Source organism: Stegostoma tigrinum, chromosome 10, assembly GCF_030684315.1.
Source record: "Stegostoma tigrinum isolate sSteTig4 chromosome 10, sSteTig4.hap1, whole genome shotgun sequence".
In the NCBI taxonomy this organism is placed as follows: Eukaryota; Metazoa; Chordata; class Chondrichthyes; order Orectolobiformes; family Stegostomatidae; genus Stegostoma; species Stegostoma tigrinum.
The window spans coordinates 88,142,146-88,167,763 of NC_081363.1; the positions used below are offsets into that span (position 1 = coordinate 88,142,146).

General features: G+C 46.4%; 1 protein-coding gene across 3 annotated transcripts in view; it reads right to left on the reverse strand.

Moving 5' to 3' along the window:
* The window catches only part of psen1 (presenilin 1), a 165,425-nt gene that overhangs the window by 16,966 nt on the left and 122,841 nt on the right, over positions 1-25,618 (reverse strand). For all 3 annotated transcript variants that reach the window (XM_048537287.2, XM_048537288.2, XM_048537289.2), the window contains 3 exons: positions 9,894-10,035; positions 8,492-8,559; positions 7,318-7,538 (listed from right to left, as the gene is read on the reverse strand). In XM_048537287.2, the coding sequence (XP_048393244.1) occupies positions 7,318-7,538; positions 8,492-8,559; positions 9,894-10,035 (431 nt within the window). The remainder of the gene's footprint in view (positions 1-7,317; positions 7,539-8,491; positions 8,560-9,893; positions 10,036-25,618) is intronic.

The window sequence follows — 25,618 nt, forward strand, 5'->3', positions numbered from 1 at the left end:
GCAGCATGTGAAGACAGCAAATGTTATGCTAGCCTTCACTGTAACAGGATTCATGTACAGAACCATGGACATCCAACTGTAATTGTACAGAACCTTGGTGAGATCACAGCATTGTGTGCAGTTTTAGACTCCTTCTCTGAGAAAGGATGGAAGGATTGTCACAAGGTTACTGACTGATTCCTGGGGTAGCAGGTCTGACATGTGAAGATAGACTATATTCATTATGGTTTAGAAGAATGAAGGGGAACTTCATAGAAACTTATGAAAATTTAACAGGATTAGGCAAGCCAAATGCAAGGAGGACATTCCCGATGACCAGGGAGTCCATAACTGCGGGTGACAGTTTAAGGATGTGGGGTAGACCATTTAGAACTGAGATGAGGGAAAAGTTCTTCACCCAGAATGTGGCAAACATGTGGAACTCATTACCACAGAAAGTGGTTGAGGCCAAAACATTGAATGTTTTCGAGGAGGAGTTAGATTCAGTTCTTAGAACTAAAGAGATCAAAGGGTATGGGGAGAAAGTGGAAACCAGTATTGAGTTGGGTGATCAGCAATGATCATGTTAAACGGTGAAACAGGCTCAAAGGGCAAAATAGCCTACTCCTGCTCCTGCTCCTATTTTCCAAGTTCCTGTGAATAAAATATATTCTTTAGCAACTTTAAAAGGCTCCAAGGTGCAATAGTTGCAACCCTACCTCTGAATCAGGAACCTGGAGTTCAAGATCCACCTACTCCAGAGGTGTGTAATTATATCTCTGAACAAGTTGCTTAGAAATCAGTCATCTTCACTTCCTCAACAACCACAATCTTCATTTGCGCCAGCTATGACTCCAACCAGAGTGTTCCCTGATTCCCAGTATTGCTGTTTAATGCAACACTCGATCAAATGCTGCCATAATGTCATATATAGTCACTCTTCATTGCTGGAATTCCACTGTTTCATTCATATTTGGACCAGAAGTATCGTGAGGTCTGAGTCAGAGGGCTCTGGCAAGATCACATTGAGCACTGATGAGACAGGTATTGTTTAGGTGCACGGTGGAATTGTCTAACACTGACAATTAAGAGTAGACTGATGGGGCCGTTTAACAATAGAGTACCTTGGAGATGACCAATAACTGAATACCTAGAGTTTTGGTATTTGTGAGAGCTTGCTGTGTGGAAACTGGCTGCTGTATTTCACTATTTCACAACACTCCATTGTCTTGGGATACCCTGAGGACACACCAAGCACAATATAAATGGAAATCTTTGTTTGCTTTGCAGACACTGATTTGAGCACAGAGTAACAGGCAGGCTACACACACACACACACACACCCCACTTACTGCAGGGACGACGAGCCCTTTCCTCCCACTCTCCTGTCCTGCACAAGGCAAGACCAAAGTAACTTGGCTTGACTTTGCAAGAAGTAATTAAAAGGGTGCTCACAGAACTGTTTAGTAGGTTTCAGGAGTTTATAATTCAGTTATTGTTTGCATAACCAACTCTGTCATTTGTAACAACCTCTTTTCCTGCCTGGAGGCTTAGTACGGAAAATGGCTTCAAGAGGTTAGAAATACCAGACGTAAGCTTTATGTGAACAACCAACAGGTAATTTTGTGGATGCACCATCAGGTGTGACAGTCAGTAACACAGGTGTGTAGGTCCTGATGATTTGTTACTAAGTACATCAGCCCGCAGCAATGCATTACACAACATGAAAGGAAATGAACTGCCTTTATAATGATGACTTCCAGTCTCAGAACATCACAAAGGACTTTGTAGTCAAAGCAATTGTGCAGCATAATTGAAATGGAACAACCAATTTACGCACAGCAAATGTCCAGAAACAGGAATGAGATCAATGACTAAATAGTTTGTTGTTGGTATTGTTGTTGAGGGCTTAACGTTTGTCAGGTAAACAGAGGAAAGAAATCAATAACCAGCCACATGGGATCTATCACATCCCTCCAGGATTGTGCATAGAACATAGAAAAGTACAGCACAGTACAGGCCCTTCGGCCCACTATGTTGTGCCGTGGATTAATCCTGATCCAAAAATAAAATAACCTAACCTACGTTCCCCTCAATTCACTGCTGTGCATGTGCATGTCCAGCAGTCGCTTAAATGTCACTAATGACTCTGCTTCCACGACTTCCACTGGCAAAGTATTCCATGCGCTCACAACTCTCTGGGTGAAGAACTTCCCTCTGACGTCTCCTCTATACCCTCCTCCTAACACCTTAAAACTATGACCTCTCGTGGCAGTCAATCTTGCCCTGGGGAAAATTCTCTGGCTATCGACTCTATCCATGCCTCTCATTACCTTGTACACCTTGATCAGGTCACCTCTCTTCCTCCTTCTCTCCAGAGAGAAAAGTCCGAGCTCAGTCAACCTCTCCTCGTAAGACAAGCCCTCCAGTCCAGGCAGCATCCTGGTAAACCTCCTTTGCACCCTCTCCAAAGCCTCCACATCTTTCCTATAATAGGGCAACCAGAACTGGACACAATATTCCAAGTGTGGTCTCACCAGGGTTTTGTAGAGCTGCAGCAAAACCTCGTGGCTCTTAAACCCAATGCCCCTGTGAATGAAAGCCAAACACCATATGCTTTCTTAACAACCTTATCCACTTGGGTGGCAACTTTGAGGGAGCTATGCAGTTGAACACCAAGATCCTGCTGTTCCTCCACACTGCCGGGAATCCTGCCTTTAATCCTACATTCAGCATTTAAGTTCGACCTTCCAAAATGCATCACTTCGCATTTATCCAGGTTGAACTCCATCTGCCATTTCTCAGTCCAGCTCTGCATACTGTCAATGTCTTGCTGAAGCCTGCAATAGCCCTCGATACTATCAACGGCACCTCCAATCTTTGTGTCATCAGCAAACATACTAACCTACCCTTCAACTTCCTCATCCAAGTCATTTATAAAAACTACAAAGAGCAGAGGCCCAAGAACAGAGCCCTGCAGGACACCACTCAGCACTGACCTCCAGGCAGAATACTTACCATCTACAACCACTCGCTGCCTCCTGTCAGCCAACCAATTCTGAATCCAGACAGCAAAATCTCCCTGTATCCCATACCTCCTGAATTTATGAATGAGCCTGCCGTGGGGAACCTTATCAAACGCCTTGCAGAAGTCCATGTACACCACATCTACTGCTCGACCCTCGTCAACCTGTCTCATGACCTCCTCAAAGAACTCAATAAGATTTGTGAGGCATGACCTGCCCCTCACAAAGCCATGCTGACTCCCTTTAATCACGCTATGCTTTTCCAAATAGTCATAAATCCTATCCCTCAGAATTCTTTCCAAAACCTTGCTGACCACAGACGTAAGACTGACTAGTCTGTAATTTCCAGGGATTTCCCTATTCCCTTTCTTGAAAAGAGGAACAACATTTGCCTCCCTCCAATCTTCCGGTATGATTCCCGTGGAGAGTGAGGAAGCAAAGATCTTCGCCAGCGGCTTACCAACCTCCTTTCTCGCTTCCCATAGCAACCTAGGATAAATCTGGTCTAGCACTGGGGACTTATCAATCTTAATGTTTGCCAAAATTTCCAGCACATCAACTTCCTCAATCTTGATCTGTTCAAGCCTGTTTCCCTGCTCCTCAAAGTTCTCATTCACAACAAGGTCCCTTTCCTTAATGAAAACCGAAGCAAAAAACTCATTTAGGGCTTCCCCTATCTGCTCAGACTCCATGCACAAGGTCCCTATTCCTGATCAGCCCGACCTGCACCCTGATCATTCTCTTATTCCTCATGTATGAGTAAAATGCCTTCGGGTTCTCCCTAGTCCCTCCTGCCAAGCCTTTCTCATGCCCCCTCCTGAGTCCACTTTTGAGCTCCTTCCGAGCGAACCTGTAATCTTCTAAAGCTGTGCTAGACCCTTGCTTCCTCCACCTTACGTAAGCTGCCTTTTTCTTTTTGACGGGAAGCACCTGTTCCCGTCATCCAAGGCTCCTCAATCTTACCCCTTCTTACCTGTCTCAGAGGAACAAATTTATGCATCACTCGCAACAACTGCTCCTTAAACAGTCTCCACATGTGTGTTGTGCCCTTTCTGTGGAACAATTGCTCCCAATCTGTGCTTCCCAACTCCTGCCTGATAGCGTCTTGGCTTCCTTTTCCCCACTTAAACATCTTCCCCTGGTAACTGCTCCTTTCCCTCTCCAAAGCTATGGTAAATGTGAGGCCGTTGTGGTCACTGTCGCCAAAGTGTTCTCCCACCGCGAGATCTGACACCTGTCCTGGCTCATTGCTGGCACCAAATCCAAGATGGCCTCCCCCCCACCCCACCTCCCCCCCCACACCCCCCCACCCCACCCCCCCACCCCCACCCCCACCCCACCCACCCCCCCACCCACACCCCCCCCACCCCCACCCACCCCCACCCCCCCCACCCCCACCCCACCCACCCCCCCCACCCCCACCCCACCCCACCCACCCACCCCCCCCACCCACCCACCCCCACCCACCCCCCCCACCCCCCCCACCCACCCCCCCCACCCCCCCCACCCACCCCCCCCACCCACCCACCCCCACCCCCCCCCCCCACCCCCCCCACCCACCCCCCCCACCCACCCACCCCCACCCCCCCCCACCCACCCCCCCCACCCCCACCCCACCCCACCCACCCCCCCCACCCACCCACCCCCACCCCCCCCCCACCCACCCCCCCCACCCACCCACCCCCACCCCCCCCCCACCCACCCCCCCCCCCCCCACCCCCGTCGGCCTGTCCACATACTGAGTAAGGAAACCCTCCTGAACACACCTAACAAAAACGGCTCCATCCAAATCAACTGCACTAAGGAGGTTCCGATCAATATTGGGAAAGTTATCAGTCTTAATCACTCATAACAACAACCCTGTTACATTTGTATTTTTCAACAATCTGCCGGCCTATGATTTCTTCAATCTCCCTACTGCTATTTGGGGGTCTATCGAAAACCCCCAATGAGGTGACTGCTCCCTTGCTGTTCCTAACTTCCACCCATACTGACTCAGTCGACAAACCTTCCTCAGCAACCTTCATTTCTCTTGCTGTGATGCACTCTCTGATTAGCAACGCTACACCCCCGTCCTCTTTTGCCCCCCTCCCTGTTCTTTTTAAATGCTCTAAACCCTGGAACATCTAGCAACCATTCCTGCCCCTGTGAACCCACGTCTCCGTTATGGCCACAACATCATTGCCCCAAGTACTGATCCATGCTCTAAGTCATCCAGGAATGATTTCACAATGGGGAAATAAGAGGAGAATGCAGTCTCGTCACACTGTAAATTTTCAGCTTCTGAGTAAGCATCCTTTCCCTGCATAGAGCAACAGTCAATGTCTGTATTGCTGATGATAGTAGCATCAAGCATCTAAGAGATAGCATACAGTACCACACTCAAAAGCAGGAGATAGAGCAGGCCTTTCCTTCTCTCATCTTCAGCTTCTCACTCATATCACAACTTTTGGCTATTTCTGTACTATTTGATTATGACTGTGGCTCTTGCACAATGAAGACAGCTTCCTACGTGGTCTAATCTTTTGTTCGATTTACACTCCTGCATACAGCTGTGGGTTTTCCACTGCATTAAAGGATTAGACAAATGCAGTTCTTGTTGCATTTTTTACTGACTTCTCATTGCATCCTCTCTATTTTCAATACCCCAACTGTAAACTTTCCTCTGTATTCCATCTCTCTTCTCAAGGTTTTTGAAAGCTAAATTTAATAGAACTGAACTACCACAGTTCAATGCGGCCCTTTTCTTACCCATATACCTGAACAATAAGCCTAGGCTCTGTGCATTGAAAAGTCAATATTACAAACAAAATTAGCCAAGTATCTCCTTTTCTTTAAATCCTACCCCCACCCAGTGCCTCCTTACACTTGCAGAGAGGGTTACAAATGAATACCATAATTTAAAAAAACTATCATGTTTGAAGTTCAAAGAAAAGTTTTAATCTAACTCACAAGAACATACCAGTATGAATGTATCTGAACATGTAGATGCAACAAACAGTCCAATAACCTCAGGAAGGAGGGGAGAATCATACACTGAGAAAGGTGTTATTGTGTTTGATACTTTTAATTATTTTAAACAGATGGCTGTGTGTGGTTTTGCCGTTTGCTTTTGAAAAGACAGACAAGCCCTTTGGAGAACTCTGGAGACATACTTTCCCGTTAATTGACAACAAAAGACAAGTTTTGACAATCACATTTCTCTCGATCAGCCAGGTAATGTGTAAAATTGCCTATCAACTATCATTAAAGACTTGTAGCCAAGAGAATGTCTAACAGTGGAGTCATGAGGAGTAGTTCACTTCATTTCAGTTATTCAGAGAATTTCTACAAAACAGACTGATAAAATGAATATGTTGAACTGTGTGCATGTGTTGTACATCAGCTATGGTCTGGGTGATGATGACAACAATGAATATTGTTATACCTTACAAAACCTGCTTTCATGCCAATGACAAACAGCAGACAAATATTTTGCAATTAAATTAGCGAACCAATCACCAAGGCTTCACCTCACACTGAATGATCAGAGACCGCACACTTTGCAGAGGCTCCAGCACTCGCTGAATGATCACAGACTGCGTGTTCTGTTACCATTTTTCTCTTTGTAATCATGAAGAATAGACCGAAGAATTGAATTAATTTGTCAGCACTCTGGTTACTTCATCGAAACACTAACAACCTATGTCTCTGCAAAACTCAGTCTGGAAATGCACAGTGCATCTTACTGTGCACTGCAGTTTGTGTTCTTAAAACTGCACAGGCACACTATTTACCTTTAGGGTAGATGCTCACTGAAGTGAAGGTTGAGAACTTCAAGGTGATTTATTTTGACATATAAATCAGCAGAATTTAACTTGTACAGAGGATCATCTAATAACTGGACCATGTAAGGTTAGGCTTCCACGGGTTAATTTTTTGCTCTCACACCAGTCACCAAATTTCATCAAAACCTTTTGGAAATCCTAACATTTTAGGTTAGATTAGATTAGATTCCCTACAGTGTGGAAACAGGCCCTTCAAGCCCAACAAGTCCACACCAGCCCTTGAAGATCCCACCCAGACCCATCCCCCTATAACCTTCATACCCCTGAACACTACAGGCAATTTAGCATGGCCAATGCACCTAGCCTGCACATCTTTGGATTTTAGATTCACATTGCTGAGAATCTCTACTCTGTATTAGAGATACATCTCACCATTCACTCTGCCTCAACCTAGCCATCTGTAATATAGGTAAACTGGACTCCACTTCTTCTAATCAGCAGCCCGTAGTAAAATTAAAACACAAACTACCAGGAGTGGATCTTACCATATACTGAAATCACAGCCAAGATTAGCCAGGCAGTCCATTCTGGGAGGTATTTGATGAAAACCAGAGCCATAAGAGCACTGATCATGATCAGGTAAGCTTGCTGGAGTCGAAGTGGGCCCTTCCAGTGGATACAAACCATCCCAACTACTCCAAAGTTCCAGATCACCAATGCCAACGTGAAGTAATCCATGGCAACATTATATGTTTTGAAGACTTCCCTGATGAAGAGAAAGGACAGGAGCATGATTTACTTTATGGAACTAAGCACTTTCCTGCAGGAGCTCATTCTCAACCTTTCCAAACATTCATACTCTGATTCCTCATTTTGAGAACAATGCTGTAATGACATCCAATTTGAACACAGTCCAGAACAAAGCAGCCCACTTAACTGTGACCTCATCCAATATCTTCCATATTCACTCCCTTTGCCAATGTACAGTAGCTGCAGTGTGCTTTCTTTTTGAAATTGGTTGTCATTGGCAAGATCAATTTTTAATCATCCATCCTTAAATACCCAGCGAGCTGTTAAGAGTCACCCACACTGCTGTGAATCACATGTAGGCGAGACTAGATAAGGATGGTAGATTTTCTTCCCTAAGCCGACATTAGCAAACCAGAAAAGTTCTACAACAATAGACAGTGGGCATGTAGTGACGTTGTGTGTTCTACAAGATGCACTGCAGTAACTCACCAAGGACCCTCAGACAGCATTTTGCAAACCAATGACAACTTCCAGCCTGAAGGACATGGGATAAACAGAATCACCACCAATTGCAATATGCCATTCAAGAAAAACATCATCCTGATTTTGAAATAGACCAATGGTCCTCAAGTGTTGATGGGTCAAAATCCCGTAACTCCCTTCCCAACACCATTTTGGGAGTTCCGAGACTCTAAGGACTGTCACCACCTTTTCTACCACAATTATGAATTGGCAGTAAATGCTGGTCCAGTAGTGACAAGCACACCAACACAGAGAATGAATCTCTTATTCCATTCAACTAATTCTGTGAACCCTGCTAATGACAGATCTGCTGATGGTGGTCTTCTATGAATACTCGACAGCTCCTACAGCCAATTAGGCAAATAGCATTAGGATGTTTACAGCAGGAACAGAATGTCAAATAAACCACCCAGTGCAGTTACACCTCATTGAAAAGGAGGAACTTACCCCAAATAGATGAACGAGAAAAAGAAAAGCAACAAGAGAGATGAGATTATCAACCATCCATGAATGACCTGTTTAAAAGACATCAAGATAGATAGTGAGGTTTCAAATAACAAAAGGCTTGGCTGATATATTTTCCCCCCTTGAAAGGATCACATTAGTTTATAGAAATACAATTTGATTCTGATCTCTATGGCACCACATAGCAAAGGGTGCAGATCCTCTTTATATATCTCACATTTTTGGCGGAATTCTACATACTTACTCATACTTCTGAGTTTGGGTGCTTAATCCCAGTTGACACTCCAGTGCAACAATGAGAGAGAGTTGCAGACAGGAGCCGGTTTTGTTCAGGTGAGATTTTAAACTGAAGTCTCACCTATGTGCCCTCAGCAAAAAGATGGATGTGAATAAAGTAACTTCAGTTTTTTGAAGGAATCAGCATGGGGTCACCATTGGGATGTTTAGTCTGTAGAAATTACTGAGAGCTGAAACAGGAATGCTGAAACAATAACTTTATGCACATAGCATGGTTAACATCTTAAGGATTGAATAGAAACAACCTTCTAAAGCAAGCTTAACATTGCAAGTATATAACAAACACCAAATGTATTTAAATTTAATTTTGTAAAATATCCCAAGCTTATTCACAGAAAAATGATAAAACTGAATTTGACAATAAGTCGTGTAAGGAGTCATTACACTAAGGCTACAAGGTAGACTTTAAGCAGCATTAAAGGCAGAAGAGAGAAATGGTAAAACGCAGAGGTTCAGGTGCAAACTTCAGAGCTTAGGGCATGGACAGCTGAAGGCATGGCCACCAATAAAAAAGCAATTAAAATCTGGCATGCTGAAGAGTTACATTCAGGCAGGCTGAGGGGATTGACAAGGAGTAGCAAGTGGCACTTAATGTGAACAATCTACACACTAAGAAAGGAAAAGAAACATTGGAAACATAAGGCTGATGTCAGTCCCAGTACAACACAGGAGAAGAATCTAGATATGGTATGGCTTGCCTCAGCTTGTATTTATACCACACCCCTACTGTATCTTCAGCATGTAGCAGCAGCAGCAAGTAAAACTAAATGGATGTTGGAACATGTAGCTAGAAGGGGGAACTGCTGACTGACACACTATCCTAAAGGAATCCAGAAACAAACAAACAATTTATATCTCATCTGAGGTCATTTAAAAAGCGGTCACAGATTATGCAATTCACCTTTCCTTATATTATGTAGAGTGTCACAGTCTCAGCAGATAATGATTAAAACTGGTCCACTTATGTAGAATACAACTAATTTGATCATTTCATCAGAGCTGCTGTAATCTCCTTTTTGTTATTCTGTAAATCAACAGGAAATATATACAACACAAGTACATTCTGCATAGAGAAGGAGATACATACCTTGTAGCACCTGTATTTGTAGAGAAGTACAAGAACAAGTGTCATCACAACAATGACACTGATCATAATGAGGGCATTCAATATGGAGTTTACAGCTCGCTCTCCAACAGTGTCTGTATCTTCTGTAAATGGGGTGTACAACCTAAAGGCAAACATTACACAGTGCTCAGTCCATTCCCATCAGAACAAACAATCTCATCCAGCTGCAGTTTCCTTAGCCAACAACTATTAACAAAGTTTCAAGATTTCTCAATATGCAGTTTATCCCAGTTATTCTACAGTGGATACATTTCAGACCACATTCCCAATTTCTGGTCACTCTGAACAGGGATGTTCATCAATAGTACAGTCAGATGTTATAGACCAGACCAGAAAACCTCCACACCCAAAATATTTTAAGAAGGTCGCATAGACCCAAACATGGTAAGTGTAAACTGTCTGTTCCAGATGCAATACAACTAGTCAAACAAATTGATGTTAAACAAAACAAAATTCATTTAAACACTAGTCAAGATACATCCACAGAAAGAGGAATTTAGAATAACAACTCTATTGGAAGCTTAACAAAATAATAGATACGGTATCTATTACTAATTAACTGTTCCAATATAGTAACACCCCATAAACTCCCTTGGCAAAAAGGAAAATTCAGGCACAGATTCTCACATGCAGCTCTCCAATCCAGGTGGAAAAAACATCAAGAGAAAATTCAGAGACAGTAGCAGTCAGGACACATTCACTGAAGCTCCCAAATTCTGTTGAGACCCCAACAGCTTCTGATGCCACTGAAAAAAAAAACAAAACCCAGACATCTGGATCTGAGAGCTGGCCACACCCATTCAGGCTGTTTGAAAAAAAACCCAAGGATTCCCAAGATAATAAAGTGTGAAGCTGGATGAACACAGCAGGCCAAGCAGCATCTCAGGAGCACAAAAGCTGACGTTTCAGGCCTAAACCCTTCAGAGAGGGGGATGGGGTGAGGGTTCTGGAATAAATAGGGAGAGGCGGACCGAAGATGCAGAGAAGATAGGTGGAGAGGAGAGTATAGGTGGGGAGCTAGGGAGGGGATAGGTCAGTCCAGGGAAGACGGACAGGCCAAGGAGGTGGGATGAAGTTAGTAGGTAGGAGATGGAGGTGCGGCTTGGGGTGGGAGGAAGGGATGGGTGAGAGGAAGAACAGGTTAGGGAAGCAGAGACAGGCTGGGCTGATTTTGGGATGCAGTGGGGGGAGGGGACGAACTGGGCTGGTTTTGGGATGCGGTGGGGGAAGGGGAGATTTTGAAGATTGTGAAGTCCACATTGATACCATTGGGCTGCAGGGTTCCCAAGCGGAATATGAGTTGCTGTTCCTGCAACCTTCGGGTGGCATCAAAGTGGCACTGTAGGAGGCCCATGATGGACATGTCGTCTGAGGAATGGGAGGGGGAGTGGAAATGGTTCACGACTGGGAGGTGCAGTTGTTTATTGTGAACCGAGCGGAGGTGTTCTGCAAAACGGTCCCCAAGCCTCCGCTTGGTTTCCCCAATGTAGAGGAAGCCACACCAGGTACACTGGATACAGTATACCACATTGGCAGATGTGCAGGTGAACCTCTGCTTAATATGGAAAGTCATCTTGGGGCCTGGGATAGGGGTGAGAGAGGTGGTGTGGGGGCAAGTGTAGCATTTCCTGCCGTTGCAGGGGAAGGTGCCGGGTGTGGTGGGATTGGAGGGCAGTGTGGAGCAAACAAGGGAGTCACGGAGAGAGTGGTCTCTCCAGAAAGCAGACAAGCCAGAGACTATTTCCCAGGGCAGAAATGGCTAGCACGAGGGGTCATAGTTTTAAGCTGGTTGGTGGAAAGTATAGAGGAGATGTCAGAGGCAGGTTCTTTACGCAGAGAGTTGTGAGAGCATGGAATGCGTTGCCAGCAGCAGTTGTGGAAGCAAGGTCATTGGGGTCATTTAAGAGACTGCTGGACATGTATATGGTCACAGAAATTTGAGGGTGCATACATGAGGATCAATGGTCGGCACAACATTGTGGGCTGAAGGGCCTGTTCTGTGCTGTACTGTTCTATGTTCTAAGGTTGGGGATGGAAAAATGTCTTGGGTGGTGGGGTCAGATTGTAGACGGCGGAAGTGTCGGAGGATGGTGCGTTGTATCTGGAGGTTGGTGGGGTGGTGTGTGAGAATGAGGGGGATCCTCTGGGGGCGGTTGTGGCGGGGGCAGGGTGTGAGGGATGTGTTGCAGGAAATGCGGGAGACGCGGTCAAGGGCATTCTCGACCACTGTGAGGGGGGAAGTTGCGGTCCTTGAAGAACTTGGACATCTGGGAGTGGAATGCCTCATCGTGGGAGCAGATGCGGCAGAGGCAGAGGAATTGGGAATGGAATTTTTGAATGGTGAAGATTCGGCAGGGCTCAGTGTGGCTTTCCTCTGGGGTTGCTGGCTGTGGAGGTTGTGGGCGGAGTGATGAGGTCATCTGCCGAATCTTCACCATCCCTGCAGACCTCCCACTGACCGAGGACGAACGGTCAGTCCTAAGCAAGGGGCTCACCTTTGTCCCCCTACAACCACACATCAACAAATACCAGTCACGTTTGGACACAGAGCAGTTTTTCCGCTGCCTTCGCCTCCACGCTTACTTCTTCAACCGGGAACCTAAACCTCCCTCCACTGACCCCTTCGCCCGCTTCCAACACAAGTCCTCCTCCTGGACACCACCCCCAAGCCTCCTACCCTCCCTCGACCTCTTCATCTCCAACTGCCGTGGAGACATCAACCGCCTCAACTCTCCACCCCTCTCAGCCACTCCAACCTCTCCCCTGCAGAACGGGCAGCCCTCTGCTCCAACCCCAACCTCACCATCAAACTCGCAGACAAGGGTGGCGCAGTGGTAGTATGGCGCAGTGACCTCTACATCGCCGAGGCCAAACGCCAACTCTCCGACACATCCTCCTACCGCCCCGTTGATCATGACCCCACCCCCGAGCACCAAACCATCATCTCCAACACCATTCATGACTTCATCACCTCAGGGAACCTCCCACCCACAGCCTTCAACCTTATTATTCCCCAACCCCGCACGGCCCATTTCTATCTCCTTCCCAAAATCCACAAACCTGCCTGCCCTGGTCGACCCATTGTCTCAGCCTGTTCCTGCCCCACCGAACTCATCTCCACCTATCTGGACTCCATTTTCTCCCCTTTGGTCCAAGGACTCCCTACCTACGTCCGTGACACCACCCACGCCCTCCACCTCCTCCAGAACTTCCAATTCCCTGGCCCCCAACACCTCATTTTCACCATGGAGGTCCGGTCCCTATACACAAGGCCCTCCGCTTCATCCTGTCCCGCAGGCCCGACCTGTCCCCCTCCACCGACACCCTCATCCGCCTAGCCAAACTCGTCCTCAACCTCAACTTCTCTTTTGATTCCTCCCACTTCCTACAGACAAAGGGGGTGGCCATGGGCACCCGCATGGGCTCCAGCTATGCCTGCCTCTTTGTAGGTTACGTGGAACAGTCCCTCTTCTGCACCTACACAGGCCCCAAACCCCACCTCTTCCTCCGTTACATTGATGACTGTATCGGCGCCGCCTCTTGCTCCCCAGAGGAGCTCGAACAGTTCATCCACTTCACCAACATCTTCCACCCCAACCTTCAGTTCACCTGGGCCATCTCCAGCACATCCCTCACCTTCCTGGACCTCTCAGACTCTATCTCAGGCAACCAGCTTTTAACTGATGTCCATTTCAAGCCCACCGACTCCCACAGCTACCTAGATTACACCTCCTCCCACCCACCCTCCTGCAAAAATTCCATCCCCTATTCCCAATTCCTCCGCCTCCGCTGCATCTGCTCCCACGATGAGGCATTCCACTCCCGCACATCCCAGATGTCCACGTTCTTCAAGGACCGCAACTTTCTCGCCACTGTCGTCGAGAACGCCTTTGACCGCGTCTCCCGCATTTCCTGCAACACATCCCTCTCACTCTGCCCCTGCCACAACCACCCCCACAGAATCCCTCTCGTTCTCACACACATCCCCACCAACCTCCGGATACAATGCATCATCCTCCGACACTTCCGCCATCTACAATCCAACCCCACCACCCAAGACATTTTTCCATCCCCACCCTTGTCTGCTTTCCGGAGAGACCACTCTCTCCGTGACTCCCTTGTTTGCTCCACACTGCCCTCCAATCCCACCACACCCGGCACCTTCCCCTGCAACTGCAGGAAATGCTACACTTGCCCCCACACCTCCTCCCTCACCCCTATCCCAGGCCCCAAGATGACTTTCCATATTAAGCAGAGGTTCACATGCACATCTGCCAACGTGGTATACTGTATCCATTGTACCCGGTGTGGCTTCCTCTACATTGGGGAAACCAAGCGGAGGCTTGGGGACCGCTTTGCAGAACACCTCTGCTCGGTTCGCAATAAACAATTGCACCTCCCAGTCGCGAACCATTTCAACTCCCCCTCCCACTCCTCAGACGACATGTCCATCATGGGCCTCCTGCGGTGCCACAATGATGCCACCCGAAGGTTGCAGGAACAGCAACTCATATTCCGCTTGGGAACTCTGCAGCCCAATGGTATCAATGTGGACTTCACCAGGTTCAAAATCTCCCCTTCCCCCACCGCATCCCAAAACCAACCCAGTTCTTCCCCTCCCCCCACTGCATCACAAAACCAGCCCAGCCTGTCTCTGCTTCCCTAACCTGTTCTGCCTCCCACCCAGAGCTGCATCTCCATTTCCTACCTACTAACCTCATCCCACCTCCTTGACCTGTCCGTCTTCCCTGGACTGACCTATCCCCTCCCTACCTCCCCACCTATACTCTCCTCTCCACCTATCTTCTCTTCTCTGCATCTTCGGTCCATCTCCCCATCTCTCCCTATCTATTCCAGAACCCTCACCCCATCCCCCTCTCTGATGAAGGGTCTAGGCCCGAAACGTAAGCTTTTGTGCTCCTGAGATGGTGCTTGGCCTGCTGTGTTCATCCAGCTTCACCCTTTATTCTGCAGTTCCCATTACGAAGGATTCCCAGTCTGTTTACTCGAGTTGCTTTCAGTAGCCAGCTTGACACCTCTGCCTTACAACCACAAAAGAATAAAAGAAAAAGCAGGACAAAATAACCTCTCGAAGTGATAGCATCATCACCTAGGGCACAGAGATCCACCTCACTTTCCTTTGTACCCCAGGGGTATCACCATATTTTTATTGTCATAATATTAAGCTCAGGTTCTATTTATTTCCAGTAAATCATCTCAGTGATTATTTTTCTCAATCACAGTGATATTACATGATAAGGATAAACTATAACCCCAGAGATTAGCCCCATGTATAATTATCAGAATCCACTCAATTTACACCAGATCTGACGAAGATCGTTGACCTGAAACATCAACTGTCGATCATCTCTCTCAACATCAGATGCTGAGTTTTCAAACCTTTTCTGCTTTGACTTTAGATACCCTGCATGTCAGTTCAATCTGCTCGACCTCGCTGTAACTCACTCAGGTCCCACATGCTCAATTCAACTCTTTCTAGGCCAATAGTGGCCAAAACATTGTGGGCTCTGAATACTCTTCTGCACCCTCTCCAAAGCCTCCACATCCTTCTTGTAATGTGGTGACCAGAAGTGAATGTATTACTCTAAATGTGGAGAAACCAAAGTCATATAAAGCTGCAACATGCCATCCTGACTCTTGTACTCAATTCTCTAAGCAATAACGGCATGCATGCTATATGCCCCCATACCACCCTATCTACTTGCATAATAACAAAGTGTGGAGCTGGATAAACACAGCAGGCCAAGCAGCATCTCAGGAGCACAAAAGCTGACGTTTCGGGCCTAGACCCTTCATCAGAGAGGGGGATGGGGCGAGGGAACTGGAATAAATAGGGAGAGGGGGGGAGGCAGACCGAAGATGGAGAGAAAACAAGATAGGTAGAGAGGAGACTATCGGTGAGGAGGTAGGGAGGGGATAGGTCAGTCTAGGGGGCGGGATGAGGTGGTAGGTAGGAAATGGAGATGCGGCTTGAGGTGGGAGGAAGGGATGGGTGAGAGGAAGAACAGGTTAGGGAAGCAGTGACAGGCTGGGCTGGTTTTGGGATGCAGTGGGGGGAGGAGAAGAACTGGGCTGGTTTTGGGATGCATTGGGGGAAGGGGAGATTTTGAAGATTGTGAAGTCCACATTGATACCATTGGGCTGCAGGGTTCCCAAGTGGAATATGAGTTGCTGTTCCTGCAACCTTCAGGTGGCATCATTGTGGCACTGCAGGAGGCCCATGATGGACATGTCGTCTGAGGAATGGGAGGGGCAGTGGAAATGGTTTGTGACTGGGAGGTGCAGTCGTTTGTTGCGAACCGAGCGGAGGTGGTCTGCAAAGCGGTCCCCGAGCCTCCGCTTGGTTTCCCCAATGTAGAGGAAGCCACACCGGGTGCAATGGATACAGTATACCACATTGGCAGATGTGCAGGTGAACATCTGCTTGATATGGAAGGTCATCTTGGGGCCTGGGATGGGGGTGAGGGAGGTGGTGTGGGGGCAAGTGTAGCACTTCCTGCGGTTGCAGGGGAAGGTGCCAGGTGTGGTGGGGTTGGAGGGGAGTGTGGAGCGGACGAGGGAGTCGCGGAGAGAGTGGTCTCTCCGGTACGCAGACAAGGGTGGGGATGTAAAAATAGCTTGGGTGGTGGGGTCGGATTGTAGATGGCGGAAGTGTCGGAGGATGATATGTTGTATCCGGAGGTTGGTGAGGTGATATGTGAGAACGAGGGGGATCCTCTGGGGGCGGTTGTGGCGGGGGCGGGGTGTGAGGGATGTGTTGGGGGAAATGCGGGAGACGCGGTCAAGGGCGTTCTTGACCACTGCAGGGAGGAAGTTGCGGTCCTTGAAGAATGTGGACATCTGGGATGTGCGGGAGTGGAATGCCTCATCCTGGGAGCAGATGCAGCGGACGCAGAGGAATTGGGAATAGGGGATGGAATTTTTGCAGGAGGGTGGGTGGGAGAACGTGTATTCTAGGTAGCTGTGGGAGTCAGTGGGCTTGAAATGGACATCAGTTTCTAGCTGGTTACCTGAGATGGAGACTGAGAGGTCCAGGAAGGTGAGGGATGTGTTGGAGATGGCCCAGGTGAACTTGAGGTTGGGGTGGAAGGTGTTGGTAAAGTGGATGAACTGTTCGAGCTCCTCTGGGGAGCAAGAGGCGGCGCCGATACAGTCAATGTAACGGAGGAAGAGGTGGGGTTTGGGGCCTGTGTAGGTGCGGAAGAGGGACTGTTTCACATAACCTACATCATGGGCCTCCTGCAGTGCCACAATGATGCCACCCGAAGGTTGCAGGAACAGCAACTCATATTCCGCTTGGGAACCCTGCAGCCCAATGGTATCAATGTGGACTTCACAAGCTTCAAAATCTCCCCTTCCCCCAATGCATCCCAAAACCAGCCCAGTTCTTCCCCTCCCCCCCACTGCGCCCCAAAACCAGCCCAGCCTGTCTCTGCTTCCCTAACCTGTTCTTCCTCTCACCCATCCCTTCCTCCCACCTCAAGCTGCATCTCCATTTCCTACCTACCACCTCATCCCGCCTCCTTGACCTGTACATCTTCCTGGAGTGACCTATCCCCTCCCTACCTCCTCACCGATACTCTCCTCTCTACCTATCTTGTTTACTCTCCATCTTCGGTCTGCCTCCCCCTCTCTCCCTATTTATTCCAGTTCCCTCTCCCCATCCCCCTCTCTGATGAAGGGTCTAGACCCAAAACGTCAGCTTTTGTGTTCCATAGATGCTGCTTGGCCTGCTATGTTCATCCAGCTCCACACTTTGTTATCTTGGATTCTCCAGCATCTGCAGTTCCCATTATCATTATCTACTTGCAAGGTCACTTTCAGGGAGTTTTGGACTTAAAGAGAGGTTGATTAGAGAGCAGGAGAGACACATTCCTGTGAAAATGAGGCATAGAAATGGCAAGATTAGGGAACCATGAATGACAGGTGAAATTGTGAGACCAGCTAAGAGGAAAAAGGAAGCATACATAAGGTCTAGGCGACTGAAGACAGACGCTTTGGAAGAATATCGGGAATGTAGGGCGAATCTGAAACGAGGAATTAAGAGGGCTAAAAGGGGACATGAGATATCTTTAACAAACATGGTTAAGGAAAATCCCAAAGCCTTTTATTTATATATAAAGAGCAAGAGGCTAACTAGAGAAAGGATTGGCCCACTTAAGGACAAAGAAGGAAAGCAATGTGTTGAGTCAGAGAAAATGGGTGACATTCTTAATGAGTACTTTGCATCGGTGTTCACCAAGGAGAGGGACATGACTGCTGATGAGGTTAGGGATAGATTTTGATTGAGGTCAAATCAGCATAAAGAGGGAGGAAGTGTTGGGTATCCTAAAAGGCATTAAGGTGGACAAGTCCCCAGGTCGGATGGGATCTATCCCAGGTTATTGAGGGAAGCAAGAGAGGAAATAGACGGAGCCTTAACAGATATCTTTGCAGCATCCTTGAACATGGGTGAGGTCCCGGAGGACTGGAGAATTGCTAATGTTGTCCCGTTGTTTAAGGGTAGCAGGGATAATCCAGGTCATTATCGACTGGTGAGCCTAACGTCAGTGGTAGGGAAGTTGCTGGAGAAGATACTGAGGGATACGATCCATTCCCATTTGGAAGAAAATGGGCTTATCAGTGATAGACAACATTGTTTTGTGCAGGGACGGTCATGTCTTACCAACTTAATAGAATTCTTTGAGGACGTGACAAAGTTGGTTGATGAGGGAAAGGCTGTAGATGTCATACACATGGACTTTAGTAAGGCATTTGATAAGGTTCCCCATGGCAGGCTGATGGAAAAAAATGTGAAGTCGCATGGGGTCCAGGGTGTGCTGGCTAGATGGATAAAAAAAACTGGCTCGGCAACAGGAGACGGAGAGTAATAGTAGAAGGCGGTTTCTCAAATTGGAGACCTGTGACCAGTGGTGTTCCACAGGGATCTGTGCTGGGCCACTGTTGTTTGTGATATGCGTAAATGATTTGGAGGAAGGAGTAAGTGGTCTGATTAGCAAGTTTGCAGATGACACGAAGATTGGTGGAGTAGCAGACAGTGAAGGGGACTGTCAGAGATTACAGCAGAACATAGATAGATTGGAGAGTCGGGCAGATAAATGGCAGATGGAGTTCAATCCGGGAAAATGCGAGGTGATGCATTTTGGAAGATCTAATTCACAAAAGTCCATGGGAAAATTGATGTTCAGAGAGATCTGGGTGTTCAGGTCCATTGTTCCTTGAAGGTGGCAACTCAGGTTAATAGAGTGGTCAAGAAGGCATACAGCATGCTTTCCTTCATTGGATGGGGTATTGTGTAAAGGGGTTGGCAGGTTATGTTACAGTTGTACAGGACTTTGGTTTGGCCACATTTAGAGCACTGTGTGCAGTTCTGGTTGCCACATTACCAAAAGGATGTGAATGCTTTGGAGAGGGTGCAGAGGAGGTTCACCAGGATGTTGCCTGGTATGGAGGGTGCTAGCTATGAAGAAAGGTTGAGTAGATTAGGATTATTTTCATTAGAAAGACGGAGATTGAGGGGGACCTGATTGAGATCTAGAAAATCATGCGGGGTATAGACAAGGTGGATTGCAAGAAGCTTTTTCCCCCACAGAGTGGGGGACTAGGGGTCATGAGTTCAAAGACAGGAAAATTTATGGGGGATGTGTGTGGGAAGTTCTTTACGCAGAGGGTGGTGGGTGCCTGTAACACGTTGCCAGCAGAGGTGGCAGACGCAGACACAATGGTGTCTTTTAAGCTGTATCTGGACAGGTGCATTGATAGGGAGGGAGCAAAGGGATACAGACACGTAGAAAAAAGATGACAGGTTTAGACAAAGGATCTGTATCGGCGCAGGCTTGGAGGGCCGAAGGGCCTGTTCCTGTGCTGTAATTTTCTTTGTCCTTTGAACCCCAAGATTCCTCTGTACATCTGTGCTGTTCAGTGACCTGCCGTTAACTGTATGACTTTCCTTAACGTTTGATCCAAAGTGCAACACCTCACATTTACCCACATTAAAGTCTATTTGCCATTTCTCTGCCCATATCTGCAACCGACCTATATCCTGCTGCACCTTTTGACAACCTTCTACACAATCCATAACTCCACCAATCTTTGTACTGTCTGCAAATGTTCAAAAAAACCCATCTACATTTTCATCCAAATCATTCATATACATCACCCAGCAGAGATCCCAGTATGGATCCCTGCAGAACACTCCACTAGTCATGGACATCCAGGGTGAAAATGCCTTTTCACGACTATCCTGTGCCCCTGAATTGAGGGGAATGTGGGTTAGGTTATTTTATTTTTGGATTAGGATTATTCCATGGCACAACATTGTGGGCCAAAGGGCCTGTCCTGTGCTGTACATTTCTATGAATCTAATTCTATCAGCAAGCCAATTCTGAATCCACACAGGCAAATCTCTATGGATCCCATGCATCTTAGTCTTCTGGATGAGCCTACCATGAGATAACTTCTAAAAAGCCTTACTGAAATCTATGTAAATAACATCAACTGCTCTACCCTCATTGATCATTTTCAATCACCTCCTCAAAAATTTCAAACAAGTTAGTAAGACATGACCTGGCCTGCACAAAGCTATGCTGACTGTCCCTGATTGGGCCATGCTTTTCCAAATGTGCATAAGTCCTATCCCTACCTCTTCAATAGCTTCCCAACCATCATTGTGAGACTTACCACTCTGTAGTTTCCTGGGTTATCCCTATTTTCATTCTTGGAGAGAGGAACATTAGCCACTTGTCAGTTCTCCAGAACTTCTCTAGTGGCTAGTGAGGATACAAAGATCTTAGTCAAGACACCAGCAATCTCATCTCTTGCCTCTCTAAATAACTAGCGGTAGATACCATCAGGCCCTCTGGATTTATCCACCATAATGCTCTTCAAGAGATCCAACACCAATTATTTCTTAATCTCAAAATGCCCTAACATATTAGCATGCTCCACACAAATCTCACTACCTTCTGTATATTTCTCCTGGGCGAATACTAACACAAAGTACTCATTTAGAATCTCTCATAGTCTGCCTCCGAGCACAATTTTTCTCCGTTATGCTTGAGTGGTCCTACCTTCCCCTTGGTCATCCTCTTGTTTTTAATGTATGCATAAAATCCTTGGGATTCTCCTTAACCCTCCTTGCCAAGGTCATTTCATGGTAACTGTTCGAGTTCTTTCTGCTTTCTTTATATTCTTCGCTGACACTGTCCGATTTTGGCTTCCAAAACCTTATTTATACTTGTTTTTTCCTTTTGACTAAATCCACAACATTATCCAAGGGTCCCTTACCTTGCCATCTTTGTCCTTCCTCCTTAATGGAGCATACTAGTCCTGAACTCTCATCAACAGGCGTTTAAACAATTACCACATGTCAAATGTGGACATCAAACATAGGTTTGCCTGATAACAGCTCCTCCCAATTAACACTCCCTAGCTCCTGCCTAACACTGACGTAATTTGCTCTCCAATTTAGTACCTTGACACAAGGTCCTGATTTATTTTTTGGGGTAGATTCAGTCTCCAATTATCTAAGAGACTAGAATATAGAGGCCTTTGTTTCTAAGGAGCGCATGATCTCTTTATTCTGCAACTTGAGTTTAACACTTCACACTGAGACTGAAGTTGTTTTGACGATTAGAAGCCCATTTAAAATGCATCATCTCATGATTCTTTTGTATTAACTGTACCCTTGGAATCATTCCCCCAAGTCCACGGCAATGTAAATCCAGAAGAATTTCTTGCCCCGGGCCCTGTGGAATTCCATTTCATGTCTATGGCCAGTCCGAGGAACTACTCTGAACCCTGCTTTCGGCAGGAGTTTACTCCCCAATTTGTTTTCTAGAACAAGACCCTGAATCGACACAACTTAACTTTGGTTATGAGTCATGGTGTTAATCAAAAGGCCATGCAAACATCCAAATGTATTACACCTTCCACACTAAACCATCTCAGCAGCAACCATTTCCTTCCTGGGGTTAAGCTAAGTTGTCTATAGTTCCCAGCTCTTTGATCTATCCCCCTTTATGAAGGGAAAGCACTATGCACCCTCAAGAGATTTTATTATTCCTTCCAATGACAATGAAATAACAGTCCTCTGCATCCTTCCTCAATTTATGTAGATGCAATCTACTGGGGCCAAGAATTTTGTCCTCCTTAAGAATGATAAGCTTATGCAGTCTCTCCACCTTTTACTCGCTTTAGCCTTTAGTCATGATTGGATTTTCTTATCCATTCATGGTGCGCATTGTTAGTTTCTTCTCAATTTTTACTGGGTATCTTGCTCCTGATGTTGACTGATCATTTTAACAACTGTTAAATCTGAACTACTGTTCAACCTGGGTTTGCTAATAAAATTTCCAGTTTATCTTTAGTTCCACTCTAGTTTCCTGATTTGGTTTTTGTTTTTATTATGTACTTCTCAAATGCAAAATCTGTATTTGTATAGTTGCCTTAATGTGTTAAAATCCCGAGGTTTTTCACAACAGCATTATAGAATAAAACATGACACTGAAGTGAGGTGATGAGAAGCTTGGTCAAAGGGGTAGGTTCAAGAAGTATCTAAAAAGGAGAGGGAGCTAGAGCAGCAGAGACTGACGGAGAGGTAATCAGACTTTGGCCATAGGCTACTGAAGCACAACCATAAATGGTGGCATGTTTAAAATCCGGGATAACAAAGAACAAAGAATAAAGAAACCTACAGCACAGGAACAGGCCCTTTGGCCCTCCAAGCCTGCGCCGATCAAGATCCTCTGTCTAACCTGTCATCTATTTTCTAACGGTCTGTGTCCATTTGCTCCCTGCCCATCCATGTACCTGTCGAAATGTATCTTAAAAGACGCTAACGTGTCTGCGTCTACCACCTCTGCTGGCAACGCGTTCCAGGCACCCACCACCCTCTGTGTAAAGAACTTTCCACGCATAACTCACTTAAACTTTCCTCCTCTCACTTTGAACTCATGACCTCTAGTAATTGAGTCCCCCACTCTGGGGGAAAAAACTTTTTGCTATCCACCCTGTCTATACCCCTCATGATTTTGTAGACCTCAATCAGGTCCCCCCTCAATCTCCGTCTTTCCAATGAAAATAATCCTAACCTGTTAGAACATAGAACATTAAAGCACAGTACAGGCTCTTCGGCTCTCGATGTTGTGCCGACCTGTCGTGCCGATCTCAAGCCCATCTAACCTACACTATTCCATGTACGTCCATATGCTTGTCCAATGACGACTTAAATGTACCTAAAGTTGGCAAATCTACTACTGTTGCAGGCAAAGCGTTCCATTCCCTTAATACTCTCTGACAGCCTTCTTAACAGCCCTGTCAACCTGGGTGGAAACTTTCAAGGATCTGTGTACATGGACACCGAGATCTCTCTGCTCATCTACACTGCTAAGAACCTTACCATTAGCCCTGTACTTTGCCTTCTGGTTACTCCTACCAAAGTGCATCACCTCACACTTGTCTGCATTAAACTCCATTTGCCACCTCTCAGCCCAGCTCTGCAGCTTATCTATGTCTCTCTACAACCTACAGCATCCTTCGTCACTATCCACAACTCCACCGACCTTAGTGTCATCTGCAAATTTACTAACCCATCCTTCTATGCCCTCATCCAGGTCATTTATAAAAATGACAAACAGCAGTGGACCCAACACCGATCCTTGCGGTACACCACTAGTAACTGGTCTCCAGGATGAACATTTCCCATCAACTACCACCTTCTGTCTTCTTTCAGCAAGCCAATTTCCAATCCAAACTGCTATATCTCCCACAATTCCATTCCTCCGCATTTTGTACAATAGCCTACTGTGGGGAACCTTATCGAACGCCTTGCTGAAATCCATATACACCACATCAACCGGTTTACTCGCATCTACCTGTTTGGTCACCTTCTCAATAAGGTTTGTGAGGCACGACCTTCCCTTCACAAAACCGTGCTGACTACCCCTAATCAATTTATTCTTTTTTAGATGATTATAAATCCTATCCCTTATAACCTTTTCCAACACTTTACCAACAACTGAGGTAAGCCTCACTGGTCTATAATTACCAGGGTTGTCACTACTCCCCTTCTTGAACAGGGGAACCACATTTGCTATCCTCCAGTCATCTGGCACTATTCCTGTAGACAATGACGACTTAAAGATCAATGCCAAAGGCTCAGCAATCTCCTTCCTGGCTTCCCAGAGGATCTGAGAATAAATCCCATCCGGCCCACGGGACTTATCTATCTTCACCCTCCATAGGGTTTCTAATACCTCTTTCCTTGTGAAGCTCAATCCCACCTAGTCTAGTAGCCAGTATCTCAGTATTCTCCTCGACAACATTGTCGTTTTCTAGAGTGAATACTGTTGAAAAATATTCATTTAGCGCTTCCCCTATCTCATTTGACTCCACACACAACTTACCACTACTACCCTTGATTGGCCCTCATCTTACTTTCGTCATTCTTTTATTCCTTAAATACCTATAGAAAGCCTTAGGGTTTACCCTGATCCTATCCGCCAACAACTTCTCATGTCTCCTCCTGGCTCTTCTGAGCTCTCTCTTTAAGTCTTTCCTGGCTACCTCGTAACCCTCAAGTGCCCTAACTGAGCTTTCACATCTCATCCTAACATAAGCCTTCTTCTTCCTCTTGACCAGAGATTCCACCTCCTTTGTAAACCACGGCTCCCACACTCTACAGCTTCCTCCCTGCCTGACAGGTACATACTTATCTAGGACACACAGGAGCTTTTCCTCCTAGCTAGCACCCTCCATACCAGGCAACATCCTGGTGAACCTCCTCTGCACCCTCTCCAAAGCATCCACATCCTTTTGGTAATGTGGCGACCAGAACTGCACACAGTACTCCAAATGTGGCCGAACCAAAGTCCTATACAACTGCAACATGACCTGCCAACTCTTGTACTCATTACCCCGCCCAATGAAGGAAAGCATGCCATATGCCTTTTTGACCACCCTATTGACCTGCGTTGTCACCTTCAGGGAACAATGGACCAGAATGAGAGGAACGCAGCTACATCTGAGGGTTATATGGTCGCAGAAGATTACAGTGATAGGGAAGGGTGAGCCCATAGAAGGATTTGAAAACAAGGATAACAATTTTTAATCAAGAATTTGTTTAACCAGGATCACCTGTAGGTCAATAATATGATGGGTGAAAGGCATTTGGTGTAAATTAAGACAGAGGCAGAGATTTGGATAACCTGAAGTTTATGGCAGGTTGAGTTTAGGAGAAGGACACAAATCTATAGTTATAACATATACTTTATAGAAATGCACTTAAAAAAGTCAATCTGTCTTTAAATGGGAACAAGAAGTCCTACAAACAGAAAGGATCTGTACTCCACACATGGGATAATCCAATATCTAATACAGAAAGCAAGATTCAACTGTTCAGAAATGCAGCCATTTTTATGTTTACAACTGTATAAAAGTTATGCTGTGAGCAACCATTTGTGCAGAGATGTCAGGGGAATTATCTGAATACCTAAAGGGAGACAGAGGTAAGTATTCAGGGCTGCTGGACTGAATCAGATTATCTGCAACCACAACGTACGGTGTAGTGGAAGTGAAAGGGATGCTGAACTGATCCAGGCTATGTACAGCCACAACGCGCAGTGCTGTAAAAGTGAAAACAAAAGGCCTTCGTTCATTCCCAGGAG